Source organism: Pagrus pagrus (genome assembly GCF_965226575.1).
Source record: "Pagrus pagrus genome assembly, chromosome: 8".
NCBI lineage: Eukaryota > Metazoa > Chordata > Actinopteri > Spariformes > Sparidae > Pagrus > Pagrus pagrus.
Window position 1 is genome coordinate 14598420 of NC_140192.1, and position 17559 is coordinate 14615978.

Sequence of the window (17559 nt, forward strand, 5' to 3'; positions counted from 1 at the left end):
GGGTAAACAACAAGAGCAAAAAAACATCGGGACGCTCCATGCTTGCAAAAAGTGAAATTATTTTTTCGAAACATCTATTGTGCAAACAGGAAAACAGGCAGACAATGAACATCAGAGTGACCATGCCAGCAATGACCGTGCATCAGAAGTCTTACAAAGTGATTGCAGTTTTATAAGAGTTAATACAGGGAACTAATCAATGAGATTAAGAGGTAGATATGAAAGACCCTGCACACCTTCACAGGTGTTAGTATTCTGGCCAAAGCATGCTGGTGAAATCAAAGGTATAATTAATAACATAAATAACTAGTGCTTTCTATTTAGGAAAGCAATTTCAGACAAGCCTACTGTGTGGACGCCTACGTATTACTGAGAAGTAAGTCTATTTAGTCAAAATAAGTGTGGGTTTACCATGCGGATGGTTTTAGAGAAATGTTCTCTACCAGGACTGGACTGCTTTAGTGTGCCAAATAATGTTGTGCAGTCAAAAGTGACAAGAGATTCCTGTTTTCCTCAGAGCACAGCAACTACCATCAACACAGTACACAATGCATTTGTTTCCAAATTTATGGTGTTAAAAGATCGGGAGCACTTTGGAAACAAAAAAGACGATAGAAGCATGTTCGTCGATAAGCTAAGGGAAAAAGTCATAATTTTATACAGAGTATAAAAGGAAGCTTTGTGCAAACAAAGAACGACCGCAGGGGTTGGTGTCGGGGTGGAGGGGGGTGTAGAGGAAAACATTAAGAGAAAAGGGTGAGATTATTCATCATTTAGTCTATAATGGAGACATGAGTGCAGATACCATAAATCAAGTCTAGATTTTCCGGGGAGATTTTCATTGTCCAATAACTTTTCACGTTGCATGATGAAATGATAACAATTTGTTAGATTCCCTACATTTATACGACCTGCAGCCTGCATCACTGCAGCATAACATTAGCCACACAGTTGAATCGGTCGACATATTCCTTTATTTCCGTGAACACAGCAGCTAACATAGTTCCAACACAGCCCCCATGTTTAACATTTGCTAGAAACTACAGTCGCGAGCTGTCTGCCTGCCTCATTCTTTTAAAAAGACTGAAACAACAGCACACAGAATCAGTCATCAGCACATCTAATACAAAACAACCTACATAGTGTCAAAGGCCATCCAAGCAAAGATAGCCTCGTGTGAATCTTTTTTGCAATCTAACCGTATCATTCCCAGACTATCATAAACAGCATCTCTGGATGGAAAGCCAAACAAACTCATAGGAAGGCTCTGACGCTCCAGCTCAGACTGGGCACTGACTCATCCCGAGCAGACAGCGTTTGGTCACCTCAACCGGTCTTGTGTGTGTCCCCTGTGTTTTTCATTCAGACGACTAGAGAGATGAGCGATAATGCTTTTGGCTGCAGGGCCCTGACGTATGAGATGGCAGTGACACCATAATCCCAAACATAGACCCCGCACAGATGTTTAGCCTGGCTTACCGGGTGCACACGCTTGTCCGCATGACCACACACAAACACACACATGGGCAGTTCCTAAAATAGGAACACGGGACCCCCAGGGCAACTTAGGAGAAAGAAGAAAATGTTTCATCCTCAGGTATTTATAAGTGAGCGCAATAAACACTGGCCTCGAATGTTTCGCTCTTCTATTTTTGTATTGATGAGCCTGTTTTTTGTCACGCACACATCATCTGGATAACAAAATAAAAAAAATCTGTAGCACTAAAAATTGAGTGGATTAAAAAAGTCATTACTTAATCATTAGAAATAGTTTTAAATTCTCAGGATGAAGGTGTGGTACATTTGCAAAAAAAACACTGAAGGGGTCAAAATTCCACGTTACACAGTTGTATGCAAATGTTAAAGTATTTGGGGAAACTGTAAAACATGCCTGGGCGAGAAGCCTCATAACAAGGTGAGCGATGACGTCAGAGAGCGTGCCCAGAAACTTCTCCCAGAGAGCCTGAAGGAGCGAATGGAGCGGTAGGACTCCTCCAACCTTCAGAGCTGTCCACAGCCGACGGCTTATCTTGAATTTCAGGTATACAGGCAGGTTTCCAACCCGAGCTGTGATACCCACCGTGTCTAATAATGCTTTCTGGTACAGCAGGATAAAAAAATGAAAAAAATAAACAATGTGGTCCTCTTACGTAGACGGAGAGTTTTTTAGGAGTTAGAGGATAAGCAATCTCTGTCGTAGCCTTCAGCAGACGCTGTTAACTTGACCGCTTCAGCTCAGTGGGTTGTCAGTATACACTCCCACACACGTACATGACTTCACTGTGATGACTGGAGGCCTGAGATCATTATTTACAGCCTTGTGATCAAATATCACATCTTTAATCATTTAATATCCAGATTTAGATATCTGACCTCCTATTTCTATCTGGGGGTAGAGGGGTGATGAATTGCCATCGTTAACTTACAGTCAACAGTCGTGGTTTTTAATAAATACTTTAGGTGTCAAGTTGTTGCGTTTTTTTTTACAACCTGGAGACAGAAAGTAAAGTATTTGTTCTAATGGCATAATGATCGACTCTAAAGGATTGTTAAATGTTTCCATATTGATTAATAAAGCCATTAAGTACATCATTTAAACCATTTGTAAAGAGGTTCTTATTACAGCGTTGTACTGAAAGACCTTTTCATGATGGTTTGGACCAAACAATAATTACAAATGTGTAAAGTGGTGCTTTTGTTAGCACACATGCAAGAAAGACTACACCAACTAGAATGGCACTTGGAGAGCACAGACCTCTGCCAAGGCCAATAGTCCACCCTTTCATGATATGAAAATCTGCAAAAGAAAAGACTTTATGTGTCTAGATATCTTTCCAAAACTATAGAAATATGTCAGAATATGGTTGTGCCTCTCAATGGCCTCGTCATCTCAACAAAGTTTAAAACCCTTTTCCTTTAAAGTTACTGTATGCATTATTTTATTAAAAGAAGTGTTAAATCCTCCGTGAAGAGGTCCTGTCTGCTCGTGATCGTGCAGAGATCAGGATCCTCCCGTTTAGTGGCAATGGCGGGACAGGGAAAGCTACCGATTCCCAGTGATGGCTTATACTACCAAACATGCTAAGAGAAGAAAAACACTTGAAGAAAAGAAAAGCAAACAGACCTGCCTTGAAAAAAGAAAGGAGAGGTGCATGTGTGGTGACATAGAGAGGAGGGAGGGGATTGCTTACTGCAAAATGGACAGGAAGTTGGCTAAAACGACGACCACGCTTACTGCAGCTTTTTTGTGATATAACAGTTGTGAAACCATTGTCCCTGAGTGCTCCATAACAACTGCTCTCAGTATGAAGTTGGGCAGTTGCATGTGTGGGCCACCCCAGAGAGTTGCTGGTACCTGTGAATGTGGACCGGGTTTTAGAGTTACTTCTACAGCTGGCTATGTTTTGTCAATATTGAACTTTATTACCATCTACTGGATTTTAAGATGCACTGTATGGTATTAATCTGACAAGGCCAAATTCCCTATCTTGCAATGTTAACATAAGTGAAAAATATTTAATGTATCCAACCCGTGCTAGAGATCCACTCCAAAATTGAACAAGATCTTATTTCGCCCATGCTGCACCCTTCCATCAAGTTTCATGAAAATCAGGCCAGAGGTTCTTCTAATTCTACTGACAAACGAACAAACAATATCCCCTTGGCGGAGGTAATAAATGCACACTTGTCTGCAGTGCCACTTGTCATTCTAATATATGTCTTTTGTCCTTTGCATCCTTATTTATCTGTCCTCACACTCATACGGTGTGTGATTATTCCAGTCATGTCCTCTACCAACAAATATGCACTGCCGTGCCCCACATACCTGTTAGTCAAGGTCTGTAACTATTCGCAACGCTAAGGGACAACCATTCATCACCCCTTTCCTTGACAAACCTCCATTACTCCCTATCTCCTCCTCAGTCTAATGGCTTCCGCAAAATGCCTGTAATGCATCAGCCAATAAGGCTGCAAATGTGCAGCAACACACCACCTCCGGTCATTATGGCACGGCCTGATTGCTCATTTGTTGCTCTTTCCAACACAGCTGTACTTAAGTATATTATAAGCAAAAAGAATTAATGATAATGGGTGTGGGTGCTGCGTGGTGCTATTTAATTATATAGCTTGAAACTCCTTTGTCTTTAAGAAGAAAGTAAAGGCTAATTTAAGCTTAAAAGTCAAACCTAGTTCGGGTTTGAGACGCAGAGTGCACCAGACTTTGTAACCTAGCAGAGAGCAGAATGGCAACCCAGAAATAAGACATAGCCTGAGAACCAAATAAGCAGATGTCAGAAGAGATTAGAATATGAAAGAGATATATTAAAGGCATTTAAAAAATCATGAAAGCCAGAGTGTGAGCTGATTAAAAAAAGAACACTGCACTTACTTGCAGAGGGTGTTTCAGCATGGACAGGAGGTGTGGAGGGGATGAAGGAGGGGAAGAAGAAGGATCGCAGAGATCGTTCGGTGTGGAGGGGCGAGCGCTGCGTGGGCAGATTCTCACAGCTGCCCACACTGCTGTGGATCTTAAGGTTCAAGGGCTTGGTCTTCTTCTTGGCTCTGAGGGAAACAGGATATAAAAAAAAGGGATGACGATGACAGATTAGGGCTGTAAACAGGCTTAACTGGTTTATTTATTTTTTATCTTGGACACATCAAACACGAGATTCCAACAGTAATAAATATCTGCATTGAGATGAATTGTCAGAAAAACAATAAAGTATTTCTGCTTTTTTAACCACATTAAAAACGTTTAGTTTCAGTGAGAATTCAAGGTGCAAAGGCTTCAGTCGCAATCACACAGTTTCTTCACCCACAATAGTCCATGTAGACAGAACATAATGCGATGCAGCTGCAAAACATGTTGCATTTCGAGAAGTGATATGACTCCTTATGGAAAACCCTCTGCTTATACCAGTAACTGTAGTTATCCCGCAACCTACACATACTGTGACCCACAGCTGATGCAGCACATTCACACTGGCTCTTGGAGGGGTATGAAAGCCCTGGTGGACAACGAATGGTGAGAGAAAATGAGAAAGGTGATCTATAAGGTTGCCATACTATCCATTACACATACTACTTCTAAATCAAAATGAACAAAGCTCTGATAAACTTGTTATTTTGCACTCTGGGCCTCAACAGACTAACAATTAGACTGTAGGTGTGATAGCATCCTAAACCGCAGTAAGTACGGTGTACTATAATGACATAAGTATGGGATTAAGTGATCATGATACAGTGAGTGTGGTTAGCTGTCATGTTTTTAAAGCTGACTACAAAGCTACTGGCATCAGGCCAGGAAGAAAAGAAACTGCTGACAGGATGAAAAAGGATGCGTGATAGAGAGACAGAAAGAAAGAAGAAGAAATGTAATTCGAAATGAAACGTCACGCATCGTTTGAATTATTAGTTAGCTTTTCCTCTCTGAGTTAATGATGGATTTAATGTTTGTAATTGAGTGTTGTTGCTGATACATAACTGTCAGTTTTACTAATTGTTAGGTATTAAGTCGATTATTAAAAATGCACATTAGGTGATCACAAAGCAACTCGAGGTTAAATAAGATTAAACGACGATTATCTAACTTTTAAGATGCAGCTTAAAAATCATTTTGCTGGTACAGTGTCTTGTAATAGGGCGATTGGTGTCTCTAGGCCCATCCAATAGTAGGAGAGTTATTTCAGGCTTGCTATCCCAAGAGCCACAGTAATAGCATGTTAAGAAATGTAATATATAGATACTACAGCACCATTATTAAAGTTGAATGAATTATAGTGGCATTATTAGCAGTATTAGTAGTGAGTATTGACTGTGCAGTTGTTTAGTAGCTGTCATAATATTCCCAATACCCACACAATGACTCCGCATCATCTTTCTTATGTGAAAAGACTGAATCATATCCAATACTTTTTAATATACAGTATGCCTTCCAGGTTTGAATTAATGATTTGTTCCTGTCTGGCCATTGTTAAACTCAACCATGAAGAGTATTTGCCTTAAGAAAATCTCTGTTCCAGCAACTTCTAATCAATAAATAATGCAGAAAATGTGTGCTGTACTTCATCAAGTTACAGAAGCAGCAAGTAAACTTGGCAAACTCTCAGAAAAAGACAGGTTTTCAGGTTGACAGCCATTAGTTTTTGTACGTCTTATCAGTTTTTGAGGAACTTTCATGTGGCCTGAGGATATGAAAGCTGCTCAACCAACTGAGGAGCGTGAGTTTGAAAGGTTTATTTCGTGACAGGAGTGATGAGATCGAGGCTTAATGAATTCGCTCTTTGGACTGAGCTGAGGGGGGGTGTTACCACCTAATACCTAATACCCAGCTGTCTCTGTAGTTACAGTGCTACTTTTCTGCAAAAGCTTGTAAATTGCTTGAAAAACATCTTTTTAAATAAATGTTGTGTCAAATCCCAAGTCACCAATAATTTCACATAATCACTGGCTTGTGTTTGTCAGCCTGCTTCTTTTTGAGAGACCTGTCATTTCAGAAAAAATGAGTTTGAGATAATTAAGCTCGTGGTGCAGATTGTCTTTGTTAGCTTGTCACACGGCACAATTTGTTCTTGTAAAACCTTTGTGTATTTCAGTATGAGATCACCTGCGACTACACAGATCCTCTTTGAACCGAGTGAACTAAGTGACACAACCCACACAGATTGGGTCATTATGATGAAAAAACGTTTGATTTGATTTATGATTTATAATAATCAACTTTTATTTCAGGCATTCTCACAACTGCCGATTTATTTATTATAAGTGAAATAGTGGATTATCCAGTTAACTCTGGGTTTAACTCAGGTTTTATAGTAATCAGGAACTTACTTGAACCACGGTTGACTCTCACTGTAACCTACACTTTACTGCTGACCTGCTCTGGACCAAGTGAACCCTAGAGAATCAGATCCACGTCATGGTATGGCCTGCTTATGGCTCACGTCTGGCAAACAGTAGCAGACCGCCCAAGTGTCATCGCGCCACGTGGTATGTGGGCCAGGTGGACATGTCTTGTTCACCAATTTTGCACGTCACAGTGTGACATGTGTAGCCATGCAATCTATGTATCGATCTTGTCCATAGCGTCATAATTGCTGTGATTAATCCTTGTTGGTTCCTGCGCAGAGCTTGATAAACACTTGACAACAGCCTGACATCAGTGTAAGTCACGCCTGTGATGACGATTGGCTATTGATTGGCACCCATTGGATTGTCTGCTTTTTTCAGACAGGAATGTCATGTCATTATGTCGTCGTGTTTTTGCTAATGTGGACAGATGTTGACACCAACTTATTGGCCTATTTTTTATCCAATATGACAACAGAAAAAGCAAAAGCCATAAGAGAAGCAATGCCCAATAAAAGCTCATCAAACAATGTTGTTGTTGTAATGTCAGCAACAGGTGGGTACTCGTATTCTCTTTCCGCCCCGTTGACTTTGGCAAATTGGTACAATTAAAAGCACCATATGCCAAATTAGGTATTAGCAGCTCCTGTCTGACACAACTCACTGGTTTATGTTGGGAAAAACAAAAAAATTTGACTATTCCTTTCAAAACATGTACATTAGGTTGATTCTCCAGTCAGTTCCCTTGACCAAGGAACTGGCTAAGATCTGGAGTTGGTCCCCAGGATGGGTTAAATGCAGGGTACCATTTTCACCATGTTGTAAATTGTATAATATGTAATCAAATGAAGGTTCATCTTCTTACATTCTTAAGCAAGTTCCGAGGGGTCTTTAATTAAAAGTTTTGGGAGTGGATTATTCATGTTTTTTTCACGGTGGACATCAGAGATAATGACTTCTCCTGAAAGCGTAAGTGACACTGACACGAATTTTGTTTCATGTCTTCGTGTTAGGGCTTGACTGAGTTATGACTCAGAGAAGGAGCGTGATTTCTGACTCTTTGTCGAGCCCTTAAAGTCTCCAGCACTGCCCTCAAGGAGGCTTTTAGCTTCATCCTGAAGAATGCCTCGAGTTGGGCAACATCAGATTTGTATGTCTGTAAACTGACTTGCAAACAGACACATACACAGCCTAGACAGAGAGAGTGAGCCAGACCGACAGGAAACAGACCACAATAGGAAAAGCTGTAGACAAGAACCAGAAAGAAGTAATATCGATGACAAACAGAGCGAAACAAAAACCTAACCAGAAAAACAGAACACAAGCAAGAGCAGTCCGATATGCAAACAGAAGGGAAGACATCAGTGGACGTCCAGACAGAGACAAACATGGAAGTGACAGGTGAGAAAACATGAGAGAGGAAAGAAAAGAAAGAGTTTCTCCATCATAAACAGACTTTTAAAAAACTTGTCAAAAGGCTGAGTCCCAACTTTTGATGCAAAGTAACACTCATGAAGTGTCAAATCCCGCAGGAATTTGTCCTCCCATGTTAGTCTCTCACTCCCTAAACTGAGTCATGCAATTAGACCTGTAAACCAGCCCAGCACTTCACTCCCATCTCCCGCAATAAGGAAGCAGCCTGCAGGTTATCACTTCTCCGTCATAGAGCTTTTGTCAGCTATTCCGATTAGCCCACTTTATGCCATTTGAATCTAAATTAAACCATTCATCTCTCTGTATGCATGCCTTTATCCTCGCCCCGAATGATTTGTAGATGCTCAGTGAAGAAAAAAGTGAAAATGAATGTGGAGAGAAGGGAGAGGATTCCCAATCTTGGTTTTGAAATGGCTGTGAAGGCGGGCGGAGGGGGAGACTGACAACTCCACAGTTGTTAAAGCACCTATTCAGATACCTTTTTCTACTCAGCATGTAAAAAGTTCAGGGAAAGAGAAACTTAAAGGAGACACGTACACAGAGACAGAAGAAGAGGGAGGTGGGTGACTTGTCAAGTGTCAAGAGAAATCAGCGAGGTGTGAATAGTAGAGTTGTCCTTTGATCTAGTCTCGGATTGTACATCACGATGCAGTTCTCACAGATGGAAATCACTGCATGTTTGTGTCACATTTCAGATAGCATTTCTGAGTCTTTTATCCCATCAGGTCTTCCTTACTGAGTAAACAGGAACACCGAAGATGCTTTTTTCACAAAATCATTCAGGCATTTCCATATGACATATTGTAGTGATTAAATAGCCTGTTGTGTCACGTTTATTACCTGCTGATTTGCTGATTTCTTATTCATATCTTTCTCCCTGATACATCTGGTTTTCTCCGGAATTTATAAAGGCGCAATATTTATGATTCTAGTTCAAAGCGTACAAATATGAACTAAAATTATCAACAGAATGTGAAGAAATAAAAGTTTTGACTGAAGTTTTTGTATCGTGTAGCAGAGCCTGAAGTTAGCATACTAACAAGCTATCCCTGGCTTGACCCCGTCCAGTGTCAGTGGTGTGAACATAAACACTCCCTCGGTGCTCTGAGCTCCAGTTCGGGCCTGCTAGCTGCACGACTAACTAAGCTAACTTTCTAAACAGCAGCTACATATAGCAGCAGTTAGCGGTTACACTATAGTCCCACTATAATAATTCTGAAATGAGTGAAAGTGCAATCTGTTTGCATGACATGAATGTGTGTTAATCCAGCGATCAAGAGTCATATTGTTTGCAGATGATAGCTTGTTTTTTCTTGCTGATCATTATTCCCAACTCTGCAAATACTGACACTTTGGAACTGTAGGTTGGGTCGGCCGCCATTCGAAAGCATTAGTCTACGGTGAGTTGGGAAACCCACAGCATCAGAGTTGAGAAACCCAAAGCGTCAGTATTTGACGAGTTGGGAAACAAAAAGCATAGGTCTTTGACGATTTGGGAATTCTTACAAAGTGGACCAAGGACCCATTAGGCCAGATCAACCACTTGATTTCAAGTTTCCTCTATGGTTTATATGTTTGAAAGATAAGCTTTTCACCTCCCAGTATGCAAGCAATGAAAAAATGTCATTCATACACACACTTAAACGCATCTATCCGCCCACTCCCTAAACATCCACTTCCCCCCACACATGCAGAGGCACTAATTACAGTGACACCTTCAAGAAAAAGTTCAGTTTGATCAAGGACAGAGGGGAGCACAGAAGAGCAACGATCATTCAAATGACATACTTCCTTTATGTTGACATATCAAGAGGATTTTAAAAAGGCAGGGTAATGAATATTGCACAGCTTTCTGCCTAACTAGCTAGAAGTTGCTCACTATCCAGGTGGCATATCACAACAGTGATACTGTGATACCGCAAAACACTTGAGCTCTGTTTAATTAACACTTGTGTCCATCTAAGAGAGTGAATTTTTTTGCAGGATTCCAACTGCATATCCCACTTTTTACCTCAGAAATATGCAAAGAGCACTGCTGAGACCCATATGGCAAGAAAAGCACCCTGTTGCGTTTTATGCAAATGTACTTGTGGAATAATATCTTTGGCAGCCACCGCTCTCACTGCTGCTTTAATAAAGTTGGTGGAAAATGAAAAAAGGTGGCTGGAATAATGATTACAAGAGACAATTACTGTGAGCCCTTTGAGCTGTTTCATAGAAAGCAGGTTGTGTTGCTTTCAGAAGTCGGCAGTGTCAAGCCTCAGTTGAATAAAAGCTGGCAGTCTGCTGCCCTGGGTAGGCTTTTTATTTTTCTTTCCCGAGGCAGTTAAGTAAAGCCGATGCTGAACTTAATCAAAAAGGAATTTATTGTTATTGCAAAGTAAGTGCAAAAATCCAAACATTCTCCTTTCGTTAATTCCAAAACCAAATGCGTTTCCTGAACTTTAAACTCGTGACTTGAAGATTTTGTTTCATATGACTCACCTTGGACAGTACTACATATGCATGAAGGTTATTCAAATTTCTGAATACATCAGAATACTGACACAATGGGTCAGACACAGTGTGCAAGTGTGGTTGCTGAAAACAAATTTTGCATTCATTGATTAGTGATGATTTTGCATTCACATTCAAATTGTCTGCCCTTCTCAAGTGATTCCCAATTTGTTGCCCTACCTGACATTGCTATTAACTTTAATGTTGCTAATGCTAGCTAGCTAATGTTAATGTTTGTAAGATTTAGTGATGTTAACATTGCTAAAGCCGGCAGCCATTTTCTTATATGCTTTTCCACAAACTGGCAACTACTAAGACTATTGATCGCTAATGAAACACATACCACATGATACCGACAGCGTTATACTATTGGCTGACAAACGCTGTTGGACCTGACAAAATGTTTTTAAGTCTTAATTCACAATCATGATAGTTATTTTTAAAGATTAATTTTTAAAGAAATACTTTAATTCTGCACTTGTAATTCAGATGGGCCAAGATACAAGCAGTCAAACGATCAAACAAGTGGCAGTGATGTATTTCTCATCAGCAGCACTGTAGCAAAACTTCCGTCCTTGCTTCGTTGCCTTATCATGTATCATTTGTCTCAATAACAAGAGTCTCAACCTCTGTACAAACACATCATCCAAGCAACCATGAGACACTGCTGTGCTGTCACTGCAGACGTCACTACTCAATATAACAGCACGTTTGTTAAAACATGTGTTTCATGGACACGGAGAGGGGTGTGTCTGTCGACCAGTGTGCGTAGGTGTGTGTGCATGCCCACGAGTTTTGCCCTGGTCGTCGTTTGATGTCTCATCATGACGACACCTGCTGTTCACCTGTTGAGATGGTCGGATCACGACAACACAAGATTAAAAAACTCTTTCTTGTTAGGTCCTCTTTTACTGTCAGCAGATCCCACTGGGATACGAGTGGGTGTCAGTGCGTTGTCAGAGGCCAGGGGAGGCTCAGCGCTCTCTGTGGGGATGGGAATCTGGTATGTGTGCGTGTGTTAGGGGTTGGAAGCTGAACATGATGCTTGGGAGACAGCAAGACGCCCGAGGCAAACAAAGGATTGAAAAAGAGAGCATGCCTGTGTGAGAGACAGAAAATGAGAGGGAGAGAGAGGGGGTGGGGGAGCTGATGACCAGATGGTAAGTGAGACCACTGGTTTAGGACCGGGGAGCAGGGACAGAGGAGTGACAAGTTGACAGGAAGGCGGACTGTGATATGTTGTTTTCAGTAGTTTCTCAGGGATGTGTGTCGGTGCACACCGACACTGCACAGCCTGTCTGGCTAAAATAGTTTTATTCCTACATGCTGTTGTCAGGAATGATATGATTATAGTGGGACAGGATTGTTTATGTTTTAATTGTACAGGGTTTTAGTAGCAGCTGCAAGAGTAAACTTCACTTTAATCTCTCAAGTGAATGGCTCTTTCATTTTTAAATGCTGGTATTTGCATTCCCCATTTCAGACTTCAAATAAATGTGAAAATTGTTAGTTAATCGATCAGCCAATCGTGATAGTTTCGATGACTGATACATCCATTAAGTGACTGACTTAAAATTTCCAAACACTGAACTGCCTCTTCAGAGGCTGAGCTGGTGGTTGAGAGTAATTAAATCCATCGGGGTCAAAATAAGGACTCTGTAGACGGTCCGTATTTAGCATGCTCATGTGTGAATAACCATGAGATACCAAGAAAAGATCATTCGCCCCCTCATCCATGCATTCATTTGCGTGCCATGAATTTAAACTTAATTTGCAAGCCAACAGCTAGAGGCAGCATTCTTTCATTATATTCAGTTCTAACGCTCTAGTCAAACATTTGACCGACTATCTTCGTTGACGCTCAGATACTGTGGGTTAGACACTTCAAACAGCATATACAGTACCAAAGGAAAGTTGTCCGACTTGTGGCATTTCAACAGATTTCTTTCAGTTTTGTTTTTTGAAATCAGGTTTTTCAATCTAATAGAGGATCTAGAGTTACACCCATTAGACTTAGCAGTCTGCAAAACTCATTTCTTCCTCAATCTGTCAATCAGTTGCAAATCAGGAGATGGGTTCTCAGTAAGCCAAGTAATGTGCAGTTAGTCCAGAAATTAGACTAAAGGGTGGCTGTGGCTCAGGGGTAGAGCCAGCTCTTGTTATCAGAAGGCTGCTGGTTTGAATCCCCTGGTCTGCATGCCAACGTGTCCTTGGGCAAGATACTGAACCCCACATTGCTCCTGATGTGCTGGTCGGCACCTTGCATGGCAGCCACCGCCATCAGTGTATGAATGTATGAATTACTGTAAGTCGCTTTGGACAAAAGCATCTGCTAAGTGCCCTAAATGTAAATGTAAAGGTTTAATCTGTTCTAAGACTGGCAGTATGTGCCCGTATGTCAGACACTGCGATCCACTGCAGCAGTACTACTTGATGTTTTCTTTTGTATTTGAAACCAGGTGGAAATTCAGTGTAATCTGGTCTAACGTACATGTGCACTTTCTGGAAATAATACCTATACTTGGCTCGACATTGTAGGACTCTTTAATGTGTCATCACCGTACAACTGTCTCAATAACAACAGCAAAGAGTCACTTAATCTCACTGAGTGAACCATCTTTCTCTTTGCAGGATGTACTAAGCTCCACCGCTATAAAGTGTATAAAGGAACCAAACCCCTGGAGAGAAAGTATAGGAGGCATAAGTGGAGAGAGAGAGGTGTTGTCATGGAGATGGAGGCAAGCATCTCTGCTTGTCAGTAAAATGGGATTTATTTCAATGTGCATTTTAAAAACATGAGATTCACACGTAACACATTAGAAAATGGAAATGTCAAATTTTTCCCAAACCTCCTCAACTTTTCAAAATAAAGTTTTAATGCCTGTTTTTGATTTTGTTCTTTTTGAAAAGGAGTTCATGCCCTTATGAAGGTGCTGTAAGCGATTTAAAAAAAAATTAAAATTACTAGCTGACATGGACTGATTTCAATTACCCAAATAGAAAAAAAAAAAAAATCTTGTAGACCTCAACTTCTTCTCTGAGGTTTATTGGCGGTTGGCAAACAACTGGTTTTGTTACTGGTTCACAACCTCTACTTCCTCTATTCCGTTAACTGTAAGCATGCATAATGTGGCAATGGTGCCAAAATTGCACTTTGCAAAGCCTATTTAATTTGCTCCAAACCAGTTGATGGAAACTTTCTTTTCTTTTGTACAACATCAACACTCTGCTTCCAATTTGCTTGAAAATTAGATGAAAACACAGCTACAGTCAGTCTTAAGTTTTGTGAATCTACCATATGACCGCGCAACTTTCTCTGAAACTAAGTACTGATTCCTAAAACACTCCATTTCTTCAGGCACCATTGTTTCCCATCATTACCGGTGCCGTACATCAGGCGTCTCCACCACCTGGTGATAATTTGTTGTTTAAAGAGACACTCTGTGGCTCCATACAAGAGCCTTTATTTGATAGCTTGGCTCAGGATGACAACACAGCAATTCTTCTGTGCTGAAATGCTCTGAAAGCCCACAATCAAGAAATGCTGTGCAGATTAGTGATGAAATATTCTTGGCATCCGACTTTTGGACATTTGCCACTGATGGACTGGATTCAAACACTGTCCTTGTGCCTTTTGAATATCCAAACGCACTGTTCTGTCTAAGTGTACCTCATTTGCCGCTGAATTGTTTGGGATGAATAGGAATAATCATCTCTGAGGCTTCAAAATACAAACAGGTGTTCCAAGATGCTTTGTCTCTGGGCCACCAGAAAAAAAATAACAACTTGATATTGTTTGTTTCTTAATCCATTAAACACAAAGTGAGCTATTCAGTGAGTTATGCAAAGTGTGTGAATTGGAGTTGATTTCTAATAGCAACTGCTGCTTTGCTTACTCTTTAAGAGGTTTTGTCACAGCGGAGCCCGGCCATCAGCATGAAACAGTTCATCTATCAGATGAAGTATATTTGTGTATTACATGTATCAAAATGTATATCAACTATTAGTGACAGCAAACAAGGCTACCGTGCCAACAATGCAATAAAAGAAGAGAAACTTGAGTATGTTGACAGCACAGCCAAACATACTCAGGGCACAATGATTTCATTGCTGTTGTCAGGTTCGAGTTGTTTTAGTAAACAAAGAGTAAGAAGACAGTAAACAGTGTCGTCTCAGATTGAACTCATGATCGAACTTCTTCACATCCTGTACATGCATGCATCGTTTCCTGTGAAACCCTTTTGAATCACTGAGGAAGAAGATTATGTAAAAAAAAAATGCATTTGAGGGGAATTATCGTTCTATTTAGCGTCATTGCATGCTTTCTTCCCAACATCACAAGACTGATTTCAACCTATCAGTGCACAGCATGCACGGCAGACATAGCGAGACGAAACAACGTAAGATAATGACGATGTCGAATGGCATAGAAAAGCCATATTAATGTCCCCCTGTATTTTCTTATTTTCTGAATTTGTTGCTGTGCGCTTTACCAGCTCAAAATGTCGGTATTTGACATCCTAGGGATGAGACTCTCAACAATCAACTATCTTTCTGGCGCCTTTGGGAACAGCTCGGACAAATCCTACTTATTCTACCTTCAAGTTTAACAATCTTTGAATTATATTTTTAACTTTTATGCTTTCAGCCTTTACTGTCTTACTTTTAATTGAGTATAAACATTGAATCAGTTCTTCCACTTTTCACTTCTACTGTACTTTGAAGGGACCAGTGTACCATGGAGGCCATACTGAACTGTATTGTGAATGTATGAATTCAGGACTTGTAAGTAAGTAAAGTAAGACACTGACACATCAGTTTTATAAAAGTGAATTGAATCATTGTGTACAAAGAGAAATGAAATATAGTCTTCCTTTAATGTGAGCAATCAGCGGTCCTAAATGTTGAGGTTTATCTCATTCCAGCCTCCTTCTCTTATCAGTCGAATGCGCGCCAGCAGATCTGTGTGTGTTTTCCCCAGCTTCGAATTCAATGAGAGATGCATTTACTCGATTCAGTCAAAATGAAACCATAGCTCAAACCCTAAACTCACTAATCCAAGTATTAAAGCAACGGCGCTGAATGGGAAAACAGCTAGCGGGCCCCCAGCCGTGCGGGTTAAGTGGTAGTTTTGGAGCACAGGCGGGGCAGTAAATGACATGGAGCCTAAAAAGAAGGCAGAGGTCAGAGACAATATGGAACCTGGAGCAGATGTTATCTGTCTTGACTTTACCTTCAAAGAGAAAACACTGAGATGAAAGCCCCCCACTCGATGGCCTGAATGACGAATGATGTTAATAACTCCATTTATGGTTGTTGGTCAGTAAAACATTCTCTTCTTACAGCAGCTCACAGTATGGCCTGTTTTAGTTTGCTTTGTCTCTGTCAGAGCAAAGTTTGATATCAGTTTCAATCATTTTACTGTTTATGTCCCTAAGACAGATTCAAATAGAGCTTTAATGATCGTGCTGAGGGAACTTAGGATTCATATAATTAATCTAAAATCCAAACAACATTTCCACAAAATTGACTCAATGCTTTGAGCACAAGTTCTATTATTCAAACTTAGAAAAGAAGTACACAACTTTCAAGGATAACTTTTAATCACCCACTCAAATCCTGTTATCCGCCCCAACCAGCTCCCACTTGTTCACAAATCACCACAGAAAAACCATCAGCCTAATAAATCCATTCTCCACCGGCAACAGTGGCATTTGGTCTAACCGTCACTCCTAAACACTCATATAAATTCATAATCATGACTCCAATTTCTCAGCCGCCAGCGGAGGCCAGGATGAGCGCTCATTACGGCCGATGGATGGTGGGATGGATGGAGGGAAGGCTTGGCAGCATCTGGCTGTAAAGAGCCCGGTGTTGACATCCCCTCTCACCTGCCTTGTCATTAATGGCAAAGGGGCCAAGGACCTGATTAACATGGATGAGCTTTTGTCCGCAGAGAGAGGATGATACACACTCACATTCCCCTTAAAGCGCCACCAAAGCTGCTGCTTCCTCCTTCCCTTCCTCACATACATACATACATTATCTTACTCGCTGACATACATGGCCCGGTGCAGTACACTGTTCTACACAGTTAATGTCCCACGCAGCAGAGCATGTGGGGCCAATAATCCTCCAGGGTCAGAGGTCGCCCACTAATGTGTCCTGAAGAGAGGCGGATCTGTATCTCTGCCGAACGTCTGGGGAGCAGAAACATCAATTTGACGCCGGCTGAATTTTCAGAGGCCGCTCGTGAGTTTTCTTCTTCACGGTGAAAGGCAATAAACGTGTCTGCAGATTACAGATCGCTCCATGAAACAAACTCAGCACCAGCGAAGAGTCATTTTAGTCGGCTGAGTTTAGTCGTGGAGGTCCTGTATTTTATTTTTTTACTTTTCGTACTCTGGAGCTGCTGATATACCGGAGCTGTGATGATGACGGTGATGATACTATGCTCCACATCCTCACATTAAAAGTTTGACATTTGGTAAACACTGTCTATCAGCTTTACTGCATGTGAGCACCAAGTATCAGCGATGTCCACCTCTCCCCATCCTGGGCTCAGTCAGCTCAGGAAACGGTTTGCCCACTGAGTGCAACAGTTTGATCCAGCATGCTGTGGTGGAGACAGGACTCTATAAAGATGGTTGCACAACAGTCTGTAATTTCCCCTTGCTCCCAGTTCATCCATTTAATTTCCTGCAACTGGACTAAACTAAGAGCAGCCTTAAATCCAAGATGCACGCAACACATGTTTTGAAAAACCCCTGAAAATCAATT

General features: G+C 41.0%; 1 protein-coding gene across 3 annotated transcripts in view; it reads right to left on the minus strand.

The window, feature by feature from the left end:
- ksr2 (kinase suppressor of ras 2) overlaps positions 1-17559 on the minus strand; it is a 106372-nt gene that overhangs the window by 53425 nt on the left and 35388 nt on the right. For all 3 annotated transcript variants that reach the window (XM_084359803.1, XM_084359804.1, XM_084359802.1), the window contains one exon: positions 4391-4563. In XM_084359803.1, coding sequence (XP_084215929.1) covers positions 4391-4563 — 173 coding nt within the window. The remainder of the gene's footprint in view (positions 1-4390; positions 4564-17559) is intronic.